Here is a 20,424-nt window from a genome sequence, read left to right as displayed (position 1 = left end):
TCTAAGGGAGAATCCATTCCCTTGCACTTCCCAGTTCTAGAGTGGGTCCACATTCCTTGGCTCATGGTCCCCTCCTCCATCTTCAGAACCAGCAATGGCCAGTGAAGTTTTTTTACATCGTATTACTCTGACATTGACTCTTCTGCCTCCCTTTCCCATATTTAAAGGATCCTTGTGATTACAATGAGCCCACTGAGATCATCCAGGATAACCTACTTATCTTAAAGTAAGCTGATTAGCAATTTGCATCTCATCTAAAACCTTAATTCCCCTTTACCATGCAACATATTCACAAGTTTTGGGGATTAAGACTCCTTTAGGGGACATGAGTCTGCCTACCACAATGATATAATGGGTGACCATGACCATGATTTTAGTATCCTGTTCAATACCTACATAGAAGAGATGTTTGGTAAATTCAGTACTTGGTAAATGGATCACAACTATATATATTTGCTTCTTGTTAAAGGGTCAGAGCAAGGGCTGTGTTTTCTTTATTGCAGGAACTGCAGGGGTGAGGTAACTTCAGCCAACCTTCTAGGTTAACTAAAAGTTTTCCCAGTGCAGAGAGACACTCAGGGGGCCCTGCTCTTAATACATCAGGCTCCAGAGGCGAACCCCCCCAGCCTTTCTCCTGCTTGTCCTCTATGTCTAGCTGCTGCCATTTGGCTACTGCAGGACCCAGGGTGGTGATCTTTCTTCATCTCCTCTCAGCAATTGCTTCTTCCTGCAGCTTCCCTGAGCACTCCACCACCTTCATTTCTGTCGGCTGTGGCAATTTTCCTGAATTATAAATGGAGATTTTTTTTTAAGGATCCTAGGAGATCATTTTCCAGATAAGGAAAGTGAATTTTAGAATAGCTGGGGGAAAATATCTAAAATGGTTTAGAAAGGCTTTTGATGGATGAAGTGTGAGATTAGACAGTTTTATGGGGTTGCTTTTATGCAGTATGAATATGGTAAGTTTAATTTTTAATTTCTGCAGCGTTGCTTGATTTTATGATGCCACTATTTTGCTGGATGTATCTGACAAATGCTATTCTTCCTCCTCACTAAATTACAGCCTTCCGTTCCTTAAAATGTCTCATAAGAATTAAGCCTTGACAGTCTAACAAGACCTAGTATCACTGACCCTTCCTGCCCCTGATTATATAACACAGTTGGCTGCATATGTGTCACTTTGCCTTTTTCATTTGTATGTATCTATCTTATTCTGAATTCATGGCTGTGTTCTCCATGCAAATGTAAGCTCTCAGCAGAAAGGGAGAAAGTGGCCCATGGCTCTTATTTTGCTTGTACTTCTATCCAATGGCTACAGAGTTCTGTGGCCAGAAGTTGCTAAGTTAGATTATTTAATAAAGAGTGTTGCTTGAAAATACTGTAGAAAGATAATTTTATTTCCTATTTACCTTTTACCTGTGCAATAGAACATGGGCAGTGTTCATCAGAAAGATTTCAGAATTCATTTTTTTCAGGGAAAGTAACAACAAGGCATACTGGAACATTCAAGAAGGCCAGTCTTACTCACAAGAAGAAAAAGCCTCTACAGTGCATTCCTTAGAATGCTTTAGATGGCATTCTGGTCTCATTTCATATTGAGTTATAGCCAATTAGAAATTACCCTTTATACAGACAGACATTTTTATCTCTCTATAGAATGGCCACTAAAATCTCTCACCCAGAAGATGGTAAAGCAAGTCTGAAATATCCTAAATTAAAGACATAACTCTACTGACTGAAATTCTGAGGGTAACAAACCTTTTAGGCAAAATGAATTATGTCTGTCAATGTTATGTTTTATGCTTAGCAAAATGTACTGTGAAAAAAATGAGAATTTATTTTCTTAATTTCCTTTCTAATTTTTCCTTAAATCTACCCTAAGGATCAGCACAAACTCATTGATTTTATATTCTACTCCCATTTGGAATCTGAGATCAGGAAAGAACTCACCTTCTATGACCAAGAATGTGAGTTGCCTGAGTTTTCAGTCTGCTATGGAAGCCCAAATAACTAGTTCCACCTTGCTTCTGGACACGAGGATATAGCTGATGACACTGTATTTATGACACAAATGGGAAGGGACAGGGGTGTGTGTGTGTGTGTGTGTGTGTGTGTGTGTGTGTTGTAATGGTTATGGGAAATCTAAATTGAAAGTTTGCTGCATGTAGCTATAACGTTCGCTTAGATAATTGCTTTTTGTAAACATAGTTTCTTACAAAGTCTTTGCTTGCTGCTATGGAAGCAATGACATTAACAGAAATAACAGTGGTGCCACAAATCTTCAGGGATTTTTTTTAATGGAAAGGAAAATTCTAAAACTAAAAATATACTTTTTATTTGCAACTATGGGAATACAAACACCAGAAAAACACAAGAGGACTGTATATTTGGGACATGGAAGGTATTCTATCTGGTGGTTTTAGCAAGACAGTCATGGAATGGAATCTAAGTCTTAAGTCATTGCAATTGGGGCAAAGGAGGGGAACAAAACTGCATTCACAAAAAGAAGATTACCTGGAGGGTGTGATACAACTCCCCTCATTTGTTCCTCAACATGCTCCATGTACCATTCTTATGGATACAGGGGCAGCACCTTAATATCTCTTGAATTTATATTACTTATGATATCTGAATTGACATTTATTTTGCAGTGCCCATTAAAAAATGTCCAGATCTAAAAGCACTGAAATATAAGAGAAATGCCTTCTATTTTTGTCTCCACTCTAAACATCAACACTAGTTGAACTTCTGAAGGCACGTTATTACAATCAGTGGCCTAGCTCATTTAAGTTGGCCTCTATCAGCCCTATTACCAAAGACCATGAAATGGTTTTCTGCATGCTTGAACTTAATGATCTCATAATTATTGCTGTAAATTATTTATATCAAAATGCTGACTCATAAAACTTGGTTACAGAAAAATTTTCTTTAAATTAAAGACCTCTATGCTTTTTGTTTTTGTTTTTGTATCTTTTTGCTTTCTTCCTGATCTTACAAGTTATAGAGGGTTAAAAGGAGAAATGTTACTTTCTGAATGTTAAATCCACTGCAGGGCTGTGGTAGACCTATGCCAAAAAAGCAAAGATTTGCCTCTGTTTCTCTTATTAAATGGATATTTGAAAATACTACCACTAACCTCTGAAATCTGAAAATGAGTGGAGTTGGATTTATGCCCTTCTGTTAGCAGGCTGGCAGTGGCACCTATATTTACAAAGTTGAGTATATTATACCAAGGATATTTTTATTCACTTAAATTTTACATCAGTTAATTGATTTAGAAAAATATTATTCCAGATTTTTGTGATAGAGAAAATGCAATGGTTAAAGATTACGAACTACCTTGAAAAGGGGGAAAAAAAAATAGCTGTTACTTAAAATAAATCCAGAATGACTCCATGCCAGAATTACATCAACACTGCGTTGTAGAAAGTTGCCTGCCAGCTATTACAGTGGACAGTGACGGATTCAATTTTAATTTCTGCAGTTAATGCCATGTCACACATGTGGCTGTGTCAGCCTTCACTGACCTTTTGGATCTGACAGTGTGTCTATACAAGCACTGGAGCAAGTGGAAACTTAATAAGAAAAAGAGAAGTCATGGATCAACACAGGCATAATACCTTGGTCATTTAAAAACACAGATTCAATAAATGAATAGATAGATAGATGATTTCTAATGATTTGGAGGGGAATGAAATAATATAACAATTACACAGTATTTCCATTGGCAAGGCCATCAAAAGTTGATTCCTCAAGCACTTCTGCTATCCATAAATTCTCATGGTTGATACTTTTCTTTGCCCTGCAATCTGTATTTTATTAAAAGCTTTTGTTTGGGGAATTCTTTGCTGCTGGCTGAAAGACCTCATGAATGCCCTGGAGTGTTGTAATAGCACATTAATGCAATATTACATTAATCGATGGCACCGCAGACATATACAATTTTAAAAACAAAACAACTGCAAAATTCACATCTGCATTGTATGGGCGAGTGTGATGTTGACTTGGCAAAATGTCACATTCCAAATTCAGCTATCCTGAAACCAATCCAATTTGTGTACTTTACATCAACAACAGAAAACACTGATTGAGCAAAGGTAATATATTTATGCATCCAACATTTATCACCGGAACATATAATGTGAAAAGAATGAGACATGAAGCCAAAGAGAAACATTCCTTTAAAATGAGTTAGAAGGTTCTAAAGACACTTATTAAAAGAACTCATACAGGAAAAACTGTATAAATTAACCCAGTCAAACTCTGTGGATACAACAGGAGCCAAGCCATGGTCATTGCAGCTTTGAATACCTGCCAGACTGTCACCCTCATGTGGCTCTATTTTTCATCCAGAAGGGGATTGGAAGAGATTATCTGGATAATTTGTAGAAAGCAGATTTCATGTTTTGCTACTCCAGCCTTGGTTCATGGCTGGTGTGCTCTATCCCTTAAAAGCATGGACTGGGAATAAGGAATATAGATGGACATATTTTCCAGGGAAGCCAATTTACTTGCCCCACTGCCCTGGACTACACCAGAGTTTGGTGTGCTACATGTGTTTGGTACACAAAAAGCATTGAACAACTCAGCCAAAAATCTTGCAGACAGCGTTTTCAGACAGAAGTCTGTGGAAGATATATCTGGTAAAATCAGTGACAATATATTATGAGAATGAGGAAACAACCCAGAGGTAAAAGACATGGATGGTGGGTAACATAATTTTTATTATGTGAAACTCCTCTTCTACTAGATAGGCTTGGATTACTTAACTGTAGAAATGACTCCTCCTTTCCCTCATCTTCATCTCAAAATTTCTGTTTCCACCTTCTGGAACCCCTTTTCTTTGTCTTTATCTCTGAGGTGGACATGTCCCTCCCCCATTCTAAAGATAATCACTCTACCTTTCCTCTCAATTTGGACTCCGCATATTGTTCAGGATCTCGTTCTATTAACTGTCTGTATGGGAGATGAAAGATGGCAATACATTCTTTGCTACTCCCTCCACTGTGAGGCGCATCTGGTTCTTACCCTTGAACCTGAGCTAGCCTTAGGGACTTGACTGATGACCAATAAGAAGCAGCAGAAGTGATGCTCTGGCCTTCTGAGGCTAGGGCTTACGAAGCCTGGCAGTTTCACCTGGAATACTGCCCTAGGAACTGTAAGTTGCCAAAAAGAAGTCAGACTACCCTAAGAGGCTGTTGAGGCCACAAGTAGGCATTCTGGCCAACAGTTCCAGCTGAGCACAGCCTTCCAGCCATTCCCACCAAGGGCACAATACAATGTCAGCCAAAGACCACAAAGTCACCTCTGTCATCCACATTTGGAACAGAAGAATCACCCTGCTGAGCATTGCCTCAATTCCAGACCAACACAATCCTAAGCTATAACAAAGTGATAATTGTTTAAAGTCATGAAGTTTTGAGGAAGTACATTATACAACAGTGGATACTGGAACAGAGCCCTCTCTAACCTTTAGTTTTGCATTTTTTAACTAATTCCCTTCCTTCTTCTATCTACAAATCTGTTCAATTCTTCCCAGTGTTAAAAATCTTCCCTCAGTCCCACCATACCACATGATAAAGCTCTGCTTCCCTCAGTGGTAGCTATCTCTAAAAGACTACTTTATACCTACAGTTTTTATTTTCTCACTTTCCACTCTGTAAACACATGGCAATTTGGTTTTCACAACCTCCATTCTAAGGTGGTAGAATTTCAAAATTGGAAGAGATGTAAAAGGCTGAAATCATCCAGCCATGTCTTCTGTCGAATTCTTCTTCATAAGGTCCCTTCTTTGTTGTAGGTGCCTCAACCATGATACAGCATCTCAAGGGATATGGCTCATGGTTCCAACCAAGGATGTCCATTTTATCTCTGGATATCTGAGACTGTGAGAAACTCTCTCTGATTCTACACAGAATTCTGTGTTTTTAAAGCTTCCATCCATTGGTTCTAGTTTTCTTGCTTCTAAGTACATAGAAAGAGCCTAATCTCCCCAGTTTAGAGGGCACAGTATAGGTAAGACATAGATTAGGTACTGGTAGTAGAGATGGAGAGATGAGAATATATCTTGCACTTCTTCCAGTCTAAAACATTTTATTGATACTGAAATTTACTTGCATCTTGAAATTAAGGTGGAAAGTCAAAAGGCGAATTTTGTAATCATCCTGTATCTTTCTTGAATGTAATTTAACTTAAGGTCTCAATCCACTATTCCATTTGGCTGTAGGAAACATGGAGACTGTCTAGCTATGTGACCTTCAGTAATTTAGCTGCTGAAACTACAGCCATTTCCAAGAGATTAAATCTTGTTCAGTTATTTCACAGTCAAATTCAGAATTTAAACATGGTCAAATTAGAGTTCTAACTTTCCTTATCTTTTCCTTGGATAGTAATTCTAAGAAGGCCCATATGTATCATGGCCTCATGGGGGAGGTACCTGGTTCATTACCTGCTCATCTTTGATGGACACTTCTACCCACGCTGCTTTTGCTGTGGACATTGTTTCTGTTTCCACAGCCTCCAGCACAGAGAATCCATATCAAATTTACTGATGATGTTCCCTCATCAGGTCACCAAGGCCCTTCTGACCCTCTCAGGGCAGTCTCTCAGGACATGAATCTTAAAATGTTTTCCATGTTGCTGGGACACCTCCACTAGTGATTGCTGCCTTTCAGTCCTCTGGGATGCTGCTTGCTTCCTCTCCTGGGAAGTGATGCTCTAGAAATCAAACCCAGGTTCCCTGTATGCTGGGATTTCTCAAAACACTTGTGGAGTTTCAGTGATCTCCCATTCCAGGGGCACCAGGGAATGTAGAACCTTTTCAGCATCCTTCAGCATCTAAACTGCAGATTCTCCTCCTGCCAGCAGCTAAAACATAATCTCTTTTGGGACAAGAAGCTTCTCTGACATCATCCTTAATTCTCCCCAAACTCTACTGTTGATGTGAGAATTGTCAGGCTTTAGTTCTTGATATGCAAAGAAAACATTAAAGAAAATTTTTAAAGTTTATCTTTAACAAATTCTGTCTTATAATTAAAACCAAACCAAACCGAAAACTAACCCTGGCTCCTGGCTATCTTTTATGAGTTGCATGACCCAATTTTAGAAGTCAATAGCCAAGAATCTGCCTGTTTTTTTGTGATTAGCTGTCCCTGAGGATTTTAGCTTCAGGGACATGAAGTAAAAAAGGAATTACCAAGAAGGAAAAAAAACATTGGTTAGGATTTTAAAAGACAGGCCCACTATAACTACACTTGATTTGGTGGTGCTTACTTTATTTCCTGAAAACTGTTATTAAATTAAATTGATGGTACCTCTTACATCAGTGGCACAGTAGGAATGAGAGGAAGAAGAAATCCAGAAGTCGTTTCTCTGCAACGTGGTATAAGAGAGTTGTTAAGAGTAGACTTGAATAGCCTGAATTTAAATTGTGGGTTTGCATTAACTGGGTATCTTTGTGTCATTTACTAACTTTCTAAGCCTCATTTCCCTCATCTGTTATTTAGGGTAGGGTCTGGCACAAAGCAAATACTCAAGCAGAGTTTGTTGTTCTGATGTGTTTGATGTGGAGGAAAGTACAGAAAAAAGGTAAGGATGACTCTATTAATCAGATTTACAACTAACTTGCTAGTTCCTGAGGTGGAACTAGAAGCAGGCTGTCTTTCCACCAAATCATTGTGCCTTTCCGAGAATGCAGATTGATGAGGCATGAATAAAATGCAGGCCTACTTTAATTTCATTCTCTCAAGACCTAGTGGGATAGGAAGGAAAGGATCCCCAGGTCCTTACCAAAGAGGAAAATTAAGCATTAGTAAAGGTTGGGCATGGTAAAGGTTGTGGAGATGTCCACACCTATGGATTTCTAATCTAATGGATAGAAGAGCAACATCTGCATCTCTCAGATTATTCGTGGGGTGCCTTCTACTTATGGGGCCCATTGAGGATAATCCTGTCTGTAACCAAGTGTGGTCAGACTCAAAGAGCTTAGCTTCTCAGTATAAGTAGCCCACAACATCCTTTAAAAATATATAGTGCAAAGCCAACCACAGATTTAAATTTAAAGCTAGCACTGGTGCCTAAATCAAACAGCTACGTAGCAATGAAGTTATATCAAAAAGCTTTATTTTTTTAATTTTTAAGATTTTTTTTTGAAACAGTCTTACTCTGTCACCTAGGCTGGAGTACAGTGGTATGATCATAGCTCACTATAGCCTCAGACTCCAGGGCTCAAGTGATCCTCCCACCTCAGCCTCCCAAATAGCTGGGGCTATAGGCACAAGCCACTGTACTCAGTTTGGGAGCTTTTCTTTTTAAGGCCTACAAACTTTAGCCACTTTGGGAACAGTCTGGGGTTCAAAGAATATTTCATAATAAAGTGGTATCTGCTTGGGCTTCCTGATAGAATTGTCCCATGGACTATTTGCAAACTAAATGATTTACTTTACTGCCTTGAGCAGCAAGGTACATGGCAATGACTGATATTTACTGAGATGGGAAATAGGTTTGGGAGGGATATGGGAGTCCAATTTTCAGTATGGATGTGTTACATATGAAATGTCTATGGGAAATCCACGTGAGATACTTGGTAGGTTTATAACTCAAATGAGATATAAATGTGGGTGCTCTGTTGACTTTTGTTGGGTGAAACTGTGGAGTAGGAAGAATTCCCTCCAGAAGAGATTGTAGGAAGAGAGGGAGAGTCCAGCAAAGGTCCTGAAGCAATGCAATACGTAAATGTCCAGGAGAGGAGGAGCCTACAAAGAAATGGAAAAGCAAAATGAGAAGCCAGGAAGAGAGAGTTCCAAGGAAGTGGGACTTGCCTGATAGGTCAAGCATTGCTCAGAGAGTCAAGGGAACTGAGGTGTAAAAAGTGTTCATGGAATTGGTCAATGTGGCAGTCACTGATAACTAACAGTTTCAGTGGCGTGGTAAAGGAATTCTGATTCAGAGTCGGTTGAAAGATGAATGGAAGTCAAGCAGTGGAAATATTCTGGGTTGACAACTCTTTGGAGAAGCTTAGAGTGAAGGAGAAAGGAGAAAGAAAGTAGAGATATGGGGGCACTGTGTGGATAAGGAAGTACTGAGAATTCAGTACAGGGGGTGTGCAGGGAATATAGCTCTTGCTACACCAGTGACTCCTAGTATCTTTAACGTGAACTGAAATCATTATGTCATTTTCACAATGATGTCATAATTTCCATCCTCTACTCCAATGAAACTGGCTTAAAAAGTATTTTCTCTATTCTCTTCAGTAGTGAATTCACGCTCTACCTACAACTTCAACTTTCAACTTCGGTGGCTAATTACCCACACTAACCTTTCTCTGTGCTCCAATACTGTATTTTGAGATGAACATCTCATGTTGAGATGCACCAGTGTCTCAAAACTACACATCCTTATAAAAAGTATCAATTTTCTCAGTCAGATCCTCTTCACTTCCTGATTTACTCTAATGAGACATCCAGATACCCATGCTCAAAATCATATCATTCTTTCCTGTCACCAGGAAACTATCACATGTTCTTTGGCTTGAGCCTTTCTCTTGGTGGTCCCACTCTCCCCACCACTTCCATCTGTCAAAAGTCTACCCTTCCTTTAAAGCTTATACTATCTAATCCAGGGAACTCTTCCTGATCCTTCTAATTTGATGTGATCTCCTAACATTTAAGCCTTCTTGTATACTTCTCTTAAATTAGATTTATCTGAGGGACTGTCTTGTTTGCCTGAGTCGACTTTAAACTTGTTGAGAGGGGCCTTATCTTACTTGCTTTTTACAGCCCTTCTATCACTGGATGAAGTGGCCACTCACCAAAATCTTGCTTAGTTGACTCAAAAGCAAATTGTTAATGAATTCTTTAGATGACAATAAGTTTTCTGGTATACGCATGCAGAATAAATAATACGCTGGACACTTAAGAAAGCACTTAACTGGAGTACAGAAATGAGCTCATATGAAAATCAGGACACAGCCAAAAATTATTTTTGTTTCTTGGAACAAGTATTTATTTAGCTTTTATTATGGAATATTTCAAATACACATAAAAGTAGAAAGAACAGCATAATAAACCCCTATGAACCCATCATCCAGCTTCAACAACTAACATTTTTACCAATTTAATTTCAACTATTCATCATCCCCACCCCCATCTTTTGCTGGAGTATTTTAAAGCAAATTTCAGACATTGTATCATTTCACTTATGTATATCTCAGTAAATGTCTTTACCAGATGAGGTTTTGTTTTATAATTTAATCATATGTCAAACCTAATAAAATTAATTCTAATAACTTAATATGATTTAACATCCTAGTCTTTGTTCAAATATTTTCAATTCATTGCAATCATTTTATTGAAATACTGATTCTTTAAATAGTTATAGCCTATTTTAAAGCAACTTAATGCAAGAAATGAACTGTTGATTCTTTTAGCATATGCACTGGAAGAGGTTAAGGAGAAAGGAGACCTTCAATTTCTGAATTAGTTTCCATGATTCATTTCCTTCCCTTTTCTGCTACTGCAGTTTTGGATCTTTTTTGCAGTTTATTTGTAGGTTTATTAACGATTAGGACAGGAAAGAAGGTATGGCAAAGGCTGCTATTTGTCCCACAATCTCTCTCATCCCCTTCTTCCACAAGGATAGATATACTGGTACTTACAGATGATGTTTCTTAGACTCACTTGCAGTTAGATGTCCGTGCAACCCTGCAACGTTTGGGAGCAAAAGTGATGTGTGCAATTTTTGGGTCATGACCTTAATTGGAAAGAAATGTGCCCTTTCCTCTCATCCCCTCTTTCCTAATGGCTTAAATGCAGACATGGTGTGGTAGGCTACCTGCCACTATGCAGATAAGGAACAACCTCAGAAGATCCACAAGCAACCAGATGAAAGAGTCTGGGGCCCTAGATGACCTCATGAGGAAGAACCGTCCTGCTAACCTCCAGACCATCAATTTAAATGATTTTGATATCTGTTAAAACAGCTGTTCTGATATCTTAAGATAGAATGTAAAACTCAACAATGTCAGTTTTATAATTTTTCTAACAACTGAATAAGAGCATCTATTCCCAACGCCACAGATAATCAAATGTTGTCTGTGTATGTTTCCAATTATTACTAGCTGTCAGATGCTGTCCTGGAGCATGGTGATCAACAGACATTAACTGAGCATACACCATGGGAAGCAGCAAAGCAGAAAGGCTGGCTGGGTTTGGTTCCAGGCAAACTTTTGTTTGCATTTTCCCTTGCCACCTCTTAGCTATGAAGCAGTTATTTAAACTATATGACACTTTAAAAATCTGTAAAATGGAATGATAGCAGTCCATAGAAAATCAATTATAGAGAGTAAACAGAGGACTGAACATAGTACTTGGTACACAGAAGTATCCAGAAAAGATAAATTTCCTTTCCTTTGGTTCTCTGTGCACATAAGTCACAGGGTCTGATAATTTTCAATATATCCACTATTGCTGTAGCCATTCAAGTCTCCAGGACTCTTCCAAAACAGCAACACTACCACAGGACATTGATTGGGAAGTCCTGGGGTATACAACACCAACTTCTTTTTTATAGGCTATGAAAGAAGTTATGGGAGATACTCATGGATGAAAAATATGGACTTTCTCCCAAAGATTATATGGCCCACTTAGAAGAAATGTTGATAAGCATGCATCAGATAGGGCAACACCAGCGGATGGAATACAGAACCCTCACATCTCAGAGGCTTTGTCTCCTTTCTGTAACAATAGATGTTCCTGACCTACAGTGAGGCTCTGTTCTACCCAATTATTCAAGGATCTAGACTGGCAGACTTACCAACCAACCTGGAAATAAGGGACTAGAGGATCTGTGGGAGGTGTTTATGGGCCAGATCTGCAAATTATTACATAATGTCCACTCACATTCTATTGTCTCATAATTTTCATGGCCAGACCCAACTGCAGGGGATGCTGAAAAATGTCTTCTGGTTGAGTGCCCAAGAAAAAGAGAAATGAGTATGAGGATCAGTATGCCCTAAGCAGCTGGCCTGACAGATAAGTTAATGAACTATTTTATTCAGCTTCTACTTGAGTAGTGGGAGAATACACTTAGAAAAACTTGCTCAAAAACTTGTACTAACAGTGTCTTCCAAAAGCCTTTCTATGATACAAGAAACAAATTTAATAAAGATCATTTTTAAAAGAATTGATCAGAAAAAGTTTCCTGAGCACTTCAAAGTGACTTTAGTAAGTAAAAATAATTGCTTTAAAAAGTTTTAATGTAAGAAAACATAAATTATTTTAGTTAGAAAAACAGTAAAGCCTTGGATTACTGTCCTATGGAAAAAAACAATAAGCACATTTGTGTCGAGAAATGTTTGAACTTTCAAGGGATTCTCAAGAGTCATTAGCTTCAAGTTGTCTTTTCCTAAACAATGATGTCCCAGTTGCTGGATCATCAGCATGCAGGTGACCCGGAAACCACACACACATTCATCACAGCCATTGTCAGCATCTCTGAGATACACAGAGAAACTTGCTAAGAGGCTGCAGACTATTATGTTTCACTATAATGATATTTCCAGAAATAAGAGGAATTACACATTAATAAAGCAATGAAACTATGCAGGTAACCATGACAACTGCTGCAAATTCAATAACATTTTATGTTCCTGAAGAGTTTTTTTTTCTTTTTTCTTTTATTGCCAGTAAGATCAGAGAAATTATGAGAAGGAACTGAGAAGCATTTATGTCTCATCTGTATGCTCAGACCTCCAAAGACGTCAAAGGTGTGCTTAGCACATTATAATACCAACTCACAGCAATCTTTGAAAATGCCCTTCTTGGTTCCTAGATGGATATTTATCTTGAGAAACAGTCAACGCCTGGAGCCCAAAGTGCAATGCCTTTAAATGACATCTGGTCAGAAAACCATTTCTCCAAGTTGAGTCCAATTTCATCTCTTTAGACAAAGTACATTCCCTTTTTTGAATCCCCTCAAAAACAATTGGCTTATCTCTAATGGCACGCCCATGGAAACTTCTGAAGGCTCTTAAATATCTACATCAGATTTCAGAAAATTTTAAAGAAAGACATATAATCTGAGTTGTGCAGCCATTTTCCAATTTATCAAATCATAGGGGTGTGTGTGTGTGTGTGTGTGTGTGTGTGTTGCTTTTGTTGCTTCTGATGTGCTGACAAATGAGAAGGCACAAATGGGAGATTATTTTAAAGATTCTCTCTCCTCCCCTCCAGAAATGGGCGAAACAAATAACTACTTTTTCCCATTTTTCTGCAAGTTCTCCTATGATTTCTCCTTTTTATTTATAGATTGCCATTCAGATCAATATAGAAAAGAATTATTCTGGATGACAGCACATTAAGCAGTAGAAAGAGCACCAAAGGCCATTATCATGAAGCTGGGAAAAGTTCCGAGCCAGCTAAATAAGGCCACAGGCCAGAAGCAGCACCTCTTTCACTGGGAGAAAATAGAAGGTCAGAAGGAGGCAAGGCCAGAGGGGAAAATCATCTGCCCCTCAGACACCACTTCACAATCTGCCCTTGCTTCGGGATCAAGTAAAAGATGAAGCCATCCATCATCTTTCCCCTAAAAAAATGCCACATGACAAGATGTTTAATTGCTTTTTGTTTTCCAGGCAAGGCTCCTCTTTTCTTCTGGTGGCTTTTCTTGTCATCACTTTGGCACTCAGGAGCACCTCTGCCAGCCACTGTCCTTGTCTGGTCAGACCTCCTTGTGCCCAGGATGTTGCCAGCCCTGCCTCCTTCTGGAAGTGCTCTCCTCGGCTGCCCTGCACTCCTCCTCCCTGAGATCTTCTCCCTCCCTGGCAAGGGCTCCCTCCCAGCTTCCCTGCATTGTGTCCTCCCCCGCGCTCCCTCAGGGTGGCCGGTCGCCAAGGTTCCACTCTCAGCCTTCTTCTGTTCCTTCCTAAATCCAGCCTGTGCTTGTCAACGTTTTCCCGCAGCCCTGGAGAGGGAAGCCTTCTAAAATGTTCATCTGACCCCAACTTCCCCCTGCTTAAAACTCTTCAAAAACTTCCCAAAGCTATCAGGATAACACTGAGTCACGTTTCCTTTCTTTCCCATTTCTCCAGTGTGTAAACTAATCATTGTACTCACACACAACTTAGCCTTACTTCTTGTTTCCTATAGGGTAAAACCTAAACTAGTTTTTGGTATGTAGGAGTCTCCAGGATCTGAACCCCTGCTTATTTCTCTAATCACACCTCCAGCTATGCTCCACCTTTACCTCCTCTTCCAGCTATATGTAAATATTCCGAATTCCCTAGACTCAGCATGAAATGGAAATTGCTCCCTAAATCACCATAGCCACCCTAAACTCCCACCTTCAGCCTTTACAGTGGTCCCAGAGCTCTTCACTTCTCCACCCTTCCAAGGAGCTTTAATTTCCCCTCCTTTATTGGCTGTTCTTTCTCAAGAGGAACCCAGTCAATATCCAGAACAATCCCAGACACAAGGGGTTAAATAAATATGTGTTGGGCCAATCTCCATGAATGGGTTAATCTCTTACTACGACTCCTCTTCATTCTCTGGGTGAGGCCCACTTTCTAGGGACTCCTCCATAGTACTGCTCACAACGGGGCTTCTCTCTCTTTCCAGTGGGACTAGACAGATAAAACCTTGTTTCTTTATGGTTCTGGTCTAGAGAGCTGCAGATGTGCCTAGAGAGCCTTGGGTGCCGCTGCAGGACAGCATCAGGGACAGTGACGACAGGCAGCATGCTAGGGGCCACCTGCCATGACGTGGAGAGATCAAGCACATGTTCAGGTTCTCCAGGGGTCCTGAGGTTACAGCATCTTGGGGGACTCCCAAAAACACAAGCCAGGCCAGAGGGACTATAGGGACCTTTAGGTTTTTATCCACACATAAACTACTCGACTTGAAATTATCCAAATAAATAGATGGATTCAAGAAATTTATAAGTCAACCCAAATTATGATCACCTGAGAAGAGAATGTCTCATATTTAAAAACCGCAGTTTGCACAGGACTTTTCCCTGCTCATCATCAAGATAGGGCAATTTGGTTTGGCTCTGTGTCCCCACCCAAATCTCATCTGGAATTGTAATCCCCATAACCCCCACATGTCAAGGGACGGACCTCATGGGAGAGGATGGGAATCATGGGGGCAGTTTCCCCCATGCTATTCTCATGATAGTGAGTGAGTTCTCATGAGATTTAATGGTTTTGTGAGTGTTTGACAGTTCTTCCTTCACATGCTTGCTCTTTCTCGCCTGCCGCCACGTAAGACATGCCTGCTTCCCTTTCTGCCATGATTATAAGTTTCCTGAGGCCTACCCAGCCATGCGGAACTGTAAGTCAATGAAACCTCTTTCCTTTATAAATTATCTAGTCTCCAGTAGTATTTTTATAGCCATATGAGAGTGGACTAATACACAGGGGTAAGCAGAAAGAATCATGCCCTCATAAATCATTTGTGACTTTCTCCAGCCTCTCCCACATTTTACTGATTATACTTAAAGCAATTTATATCTCTCATCTATACTGAAATATATATCCTTTTTCTTCCCTTATTTTTTTTTCCTATATCTTGCTGAATCATCAGGAGAAAGTTTATTTCCTCACTTTCCTCCTAAATCCCTGAAATTCTCTAACCTTCAATATGCCCTTCCATGAAATGGGATAATAATCAGGTTGTGAGGATTAAATAAACATTATCTGAAAGGGCTTAGCACAGCAAGAGGGACGAATGTGACGCATGTAAGCTGTGATCATTGTCCTTCACATTCCATTTACGAGTGGTAAACAGAAGAAAATACAAGAGACAAATCTCTATTAAGGAATAGGAAAGCAGTACGTTTTACAACGAAGTTCACATATAAAGCCAGAGCCATCAACTTCTTAGTTCTCCTTAAAATAAGCAGAACTGTCCTTCAGAATTGCTATGATCATTTAACAACCAATAGTTATTTTTCACTTCTAAGTGCAAGGCCCTGTTCTAGGTCATGTGGAGGATATAAAAAGAGAGCTTTGTGGAATTTACACGACAGAAGTCTATTTCTTTTCTATATATTCTCACTATTTCTCAAAAGGTCAAAGCAGCTTGCAATGAAAGGCTCAGGGTGGTGAAAATCAAGACAAAATGAAGAATCCGACAAAATATATGGTAGGAATGAAAGACAGAAAACTATACCTGAAGCCACAGATAGGCTGGCTGTGGCTCGAGGGCACTAACCGTGTCAGAGGAGAAGTGGAAAGAGCTCTCATTAGCAGAAAGGAATGCGTCACTATCAGGTGAGGCAACATGGCTTCTATTACTAAATTTTAGAAAGAGATTATTGCATGGATATGCTCATATTGAATAAAATACTAGAAAATATCTTCAGAGTGGTTTTGCAGAGCAGGCAGTTTAAAGTGCCTGGAGCTGGACACACTTGATTTGAACCCGGGCTCTTGGTTGGATCATCATGGACAGATTCCTTAACTCCTTTGAGTCTCAGCTCCTCACCTGTGGAATGGTGGTGACGATCCCTCCCACTCAGTAGTACTTAGGGAACAAATGTGATAGCATATGGAAGTGGCAGGCCCCTAGCGGTTACTTAAAGATTTATGTATTCCACTCCCCAGATCCACCCTCTATGTGTCATCACTATTCCTTGTAAATTTATATGGACTTGAATGTTCATACAATAACTTTTTATAAAAACGGATGGATCATAGGTCATCTACTTGTACAGGTATTTGGATATCTGTCTCCTTCACTAGATTATAAACTCACAGGGACAGGAGTTCTTTCTGTTTTGCCTGCTAGCATAAATAGTGAGGAGCACCTAGCACATAATATGTGCTCCATTGATACTGGTTATAGGAATAAAGTAAGGCTTTTTTTTTTTTTTTTCTTGAGACAGAGTCTCACCCTGTCGCCCAGGCTGGAGTGCAGTAGTACGATCTCGGCTCATTGCAACCTCCACCTCCACGGTTCAATAGATTCTCCTGCGTCAGCCTCCTGAGTAGCTGGGACTACAGGCATGTGCCACCATGCCTGCCTAATTTTTGTATTCTTAGTAGAGATGGGGTTACACCACATTGGCCAGGCTGGTCTCGAACTCCTGACCTTAACTGATCCACCTGTCATGGCCTCCCAAAGTGCTGGGATTGCAGGCGTGAGCCACCATGCCTGGCCTAGGAAGAAAAGAAGGCATTTTTGTTGAGGACTTATTCATTCCGTCTAAGGATGTGGCTTTTTAGTGACCAGATTGAAGCACATAGCATGACTGCAGAGGCCCTCCCGAGAGAATGGCTGCTGCTTCTTTGATGGATGCTCTCAAAGATCAACCTTAGATGTCTTGAACACCCTCAGACTCCTGAAATTAAATCTGCTTTCCCTCCAGCACCAGCACTGAAGTTAAAAGTTTAAAGCAATTAAACAATTGATTTTATCACTTTTATGTTTTTTACATCTACAAGTCTTCAACTGTATAATCTACTGTTTATCATTGTAAATGCATGATAATTCAGCTTCAAAACAGAATGAGGAGAGTTTGGGAACTAGCCTCAAAAATGAATTAGCACTTATATAACAAAATTATGGGAAACCGTGTTTCCAGTTCCAAATAACTGGCTCATGAACGAACTTTTGAAACCCAAAATCATTTGCACCTCAGGGTTGTCTAAAACATGCAAATGAGATACCAGAAAAGTTTTACATTTATAAATGTCATTAAGATTTTTTAAATGTAATCTAAAGTAAAATGTTTTGTGTCCTTCCTTCCCGTCCCTTTCCCTTTCTTTTCCTTCTTCCTTCTTTCCTCCTAGATTCCCACCTTTCCTTCCTTTCCCATACCTTCCCATGTTCCCCAAACACAGTTTTCGAAAATCCTCTATATTCCAAGCTGCTTTGGCAGAAGAAGCTCCAAAAAAGTGTTAAGACTATGACTCACCTCATTGTAATTCTGCTTATAGGATTTATGGAAAAGTAATGAGATCCAAGAAAATAAAATAAAACTTTAAAATCCCACTGACAAGTAAGTTTTTTTCTGTAGGAAATTGAGTTATATAAAAGATTTATATTTTGTTTCACGTAACCCAGAAAAAACTCATGTCCCCTGTTAACTGCAGTCTTTAATTAGTTATAGATGATTTAACTCCATATTTTAAAGGATTAATGCTAATTGAAACTTGTAGTACACTTTTAATCTTATATTAAATATTAATATTAATTAAATTTTCCGAGAATCTTGAGATGGTGCCAGTATTTTATTGCAATAGAAACTGAGGCAAAGATACCACCCTAAACCAACCCATTAGAGTTATGTGTGTGTGATTATGCAGATTAACTCAGGTTTGTCTCTTTGCCATAATCTCCATTCAGCTCAGATCTAGATATCACCAGGACAGCTTCCCTTACTTTGTGTTCTTCCAATAACCACATTTTTTGAACCCCAGGGATGCTTGTGAGACCAACAAATTCAAAGATCTTCAAATGTGGCTCAGAACTATGTAAGGGAGCATTAAAAAAAAAAAAAAAAAAAGATATCCCAGATATCTATTTGTCTTATCCCAGACAGAATCCATCAGAACCTCTGAGTATGAGACCTGAGCCATCCAGGGTTGACCAACATTAATGCAACTTCAATGGCATGGAAAGAAGAAAGCATCATCAAGACCTCTAGAAATGGGATGGCTTTCAAAGGAAAAGAGTTTTCAATGGGGATCATATCTCTTTCAAACATGTGTGCTAGTATAAATATAAATGATGGTAATGTAGAAAATGTTTGAGAGTTTGCAATAAGATAGGAAAGCAAAGAGGACAACATCCCATCATGTTAGAATACAGGTTGAGAAAGTCCTTACCTGGGGCTTTGGAAAGAAGGCCTCTGTTCAGCTGAAGGAGCTGTGCCAGGACACTGAATGAAGATTTTTGTAAGAAAATGCTTTATAGTTTATTCCCATACACAAAAATAATCTTATATGATTCTTAAAAAAAAAAAAACAGGACAATGAAATTCTGAATATAACTTAAAAGTGAAGATACTGTCTGATCAGACTAAATAATAAGCTCCCTACTTTTCTCATCTCTAAAATGTTTACACCAAAAGATAAATGGAAAATATTGACAGAAGAAAGCCAGTGCTGAGCACTGAGGTCAGTGGGAGAGCAAGGGCATGAGAAGTCTCAGGCATCAAAAACTCACCAGGCCCAGGCCTTGTCTTTTTATTCTGTCTCTCGACTCCTGCAATCTGTGATCCATGATATTAAATATCAGAAGTCATGGTGTTCCTTATGGTTGATGTTCTTTGTTGTACTTTCCTTTCTATTTCTCATCCTGCTATGGGCTGAATGTTTCTGTCCTTTCAAAATTCGTATGTTGAAACCCTCACCTCTAAGGCTATGGCATTAGGAGATGGCCCTTTGGGAAGTGATTAGGTCACTGGGGTGGAGTCCTCAATGAACGGGATTAGTGGGCTTTTAAAAGAGGCTCCAGAGAGATTCCTTGTTCCTTCAGCCATGTGAGGACACAGCAAGAAGCTGGAAGGCTGTAATCTGGAAGAGGATCCTCACCAGAATCCAACCATGCTGGCACCCCGCTCTTAGACTTTCCAGCCTCTAGAACTATGATAAATAAGTTTATGTTGTTTATAAGCCACCCAATGTGTGCTATTCTGTTACAGCAGCCTGAATGGACTAAGATATATCTCTTCTTTATTTACGAAGCTGAGAAGTATTTCAGGAAATACATTTAAAATGACTCATATTAAAATAAGAGGGCTCTAAATTAGGGATGAGGGTTTTGAGGGAAATTGTGTTCTTCAGTTAAAAACATTTAGGTACAGAAAAAAAGGATGATAGTGCAATTTAAAGCAAATCACCTTTAAGACACATCAAAAAGGATAGTAAGGTAAAATGATGAAATATTTCTGAGTTTTCTATGTCAGAACCTTGCATGCAAACTTACCAAATATAGGCAATTGGGCAAAAATTCATAAGCAAATAATTTAGCATATGATACTCAGCAAAACCTAATGAAAGATCATCAAGCTTGATTTCAATATATAATAAATTACTGCATTAAAAAACTATTTTGCAAATACATTACTGTTCTTAAAATAAGTTACTATATAAAATGTGAGCAGGGGCTGGGTGTGGTAGCTCATGCATGTAATCCCAGGACTTTGGGAAAGCTGAGGCAGGAGGATCGCTTGAGGCCAGGAGTTTGAGAGTTTGAGACCAGCCTGGGAAACATAGTGAGGCCATTGTCTCTACCTTGGGAAACATAGTGAGCCCATTGTCTCTACAAAAAATAAAAAAAAAGTAGCCAGGTGTGGTGGTCCACACCTGTGGTCCCAGCTACTTGGGGGGCTGCGGCAGGAGGATCGCTGGAGCCCAGGAGTTTGAGGGTGCAGAGGGTGCAGTGAGCCATGATAGTGCCACTGTGTACTCCAGCCTGGATG

General features: G+C 39.4%; 1 protein-coding gene across 20 annotated transcripts in view; it reads right to left on the bottom strand.

Moving 5' to 3' along the window:
- AIG1 (androgen induced 1) overlaps positions 1-20,424 on the bottom strand; it is a 326,962-nt gene that overhangs the window by 171,832 nt on the left and 134,706 nt on the right. For 2 of the 20 annotated variants that reach the window (XM_065543490.2, XM_074037162.1), the window contains one exon: positions 18,827-18,879. The exons of 17 other annotated variants lie outside the window; for them this stretch is intronic. In XM_065543490.2, coding sequence (XP_065399562.1) covers positions 18,827-18,879 — 53 coding nt within the window. Of the gene's footprint in view, positions 1-4,087; positions 8,754-18,826; positions 18,880-20,424 lie in introns of those variants that run through there. One more of the 20 variants, XM_065543491.2, reaches the window with a different exon arrangement.

The sequence above is a fragment of the Macaca fascicularis genome, chromosome 4 (assembly GCF_037993035.2).
Source record: "Macaca fascicularis isolate 582-1 chromosome 4, T2T-MFA8v1.1".
Classification (NCBI taxonomy): domain Eukaryota; kingdom Metazoa; phylum Chordata; class Mammalia; order Primates; family Cercopithecidae; genus Macaca; species Macaca fascicularis.
Note: the sequence above shows the minus strand (reverse complement) of the source record. Positions and strands in the feature narration are given on the sequence as shown.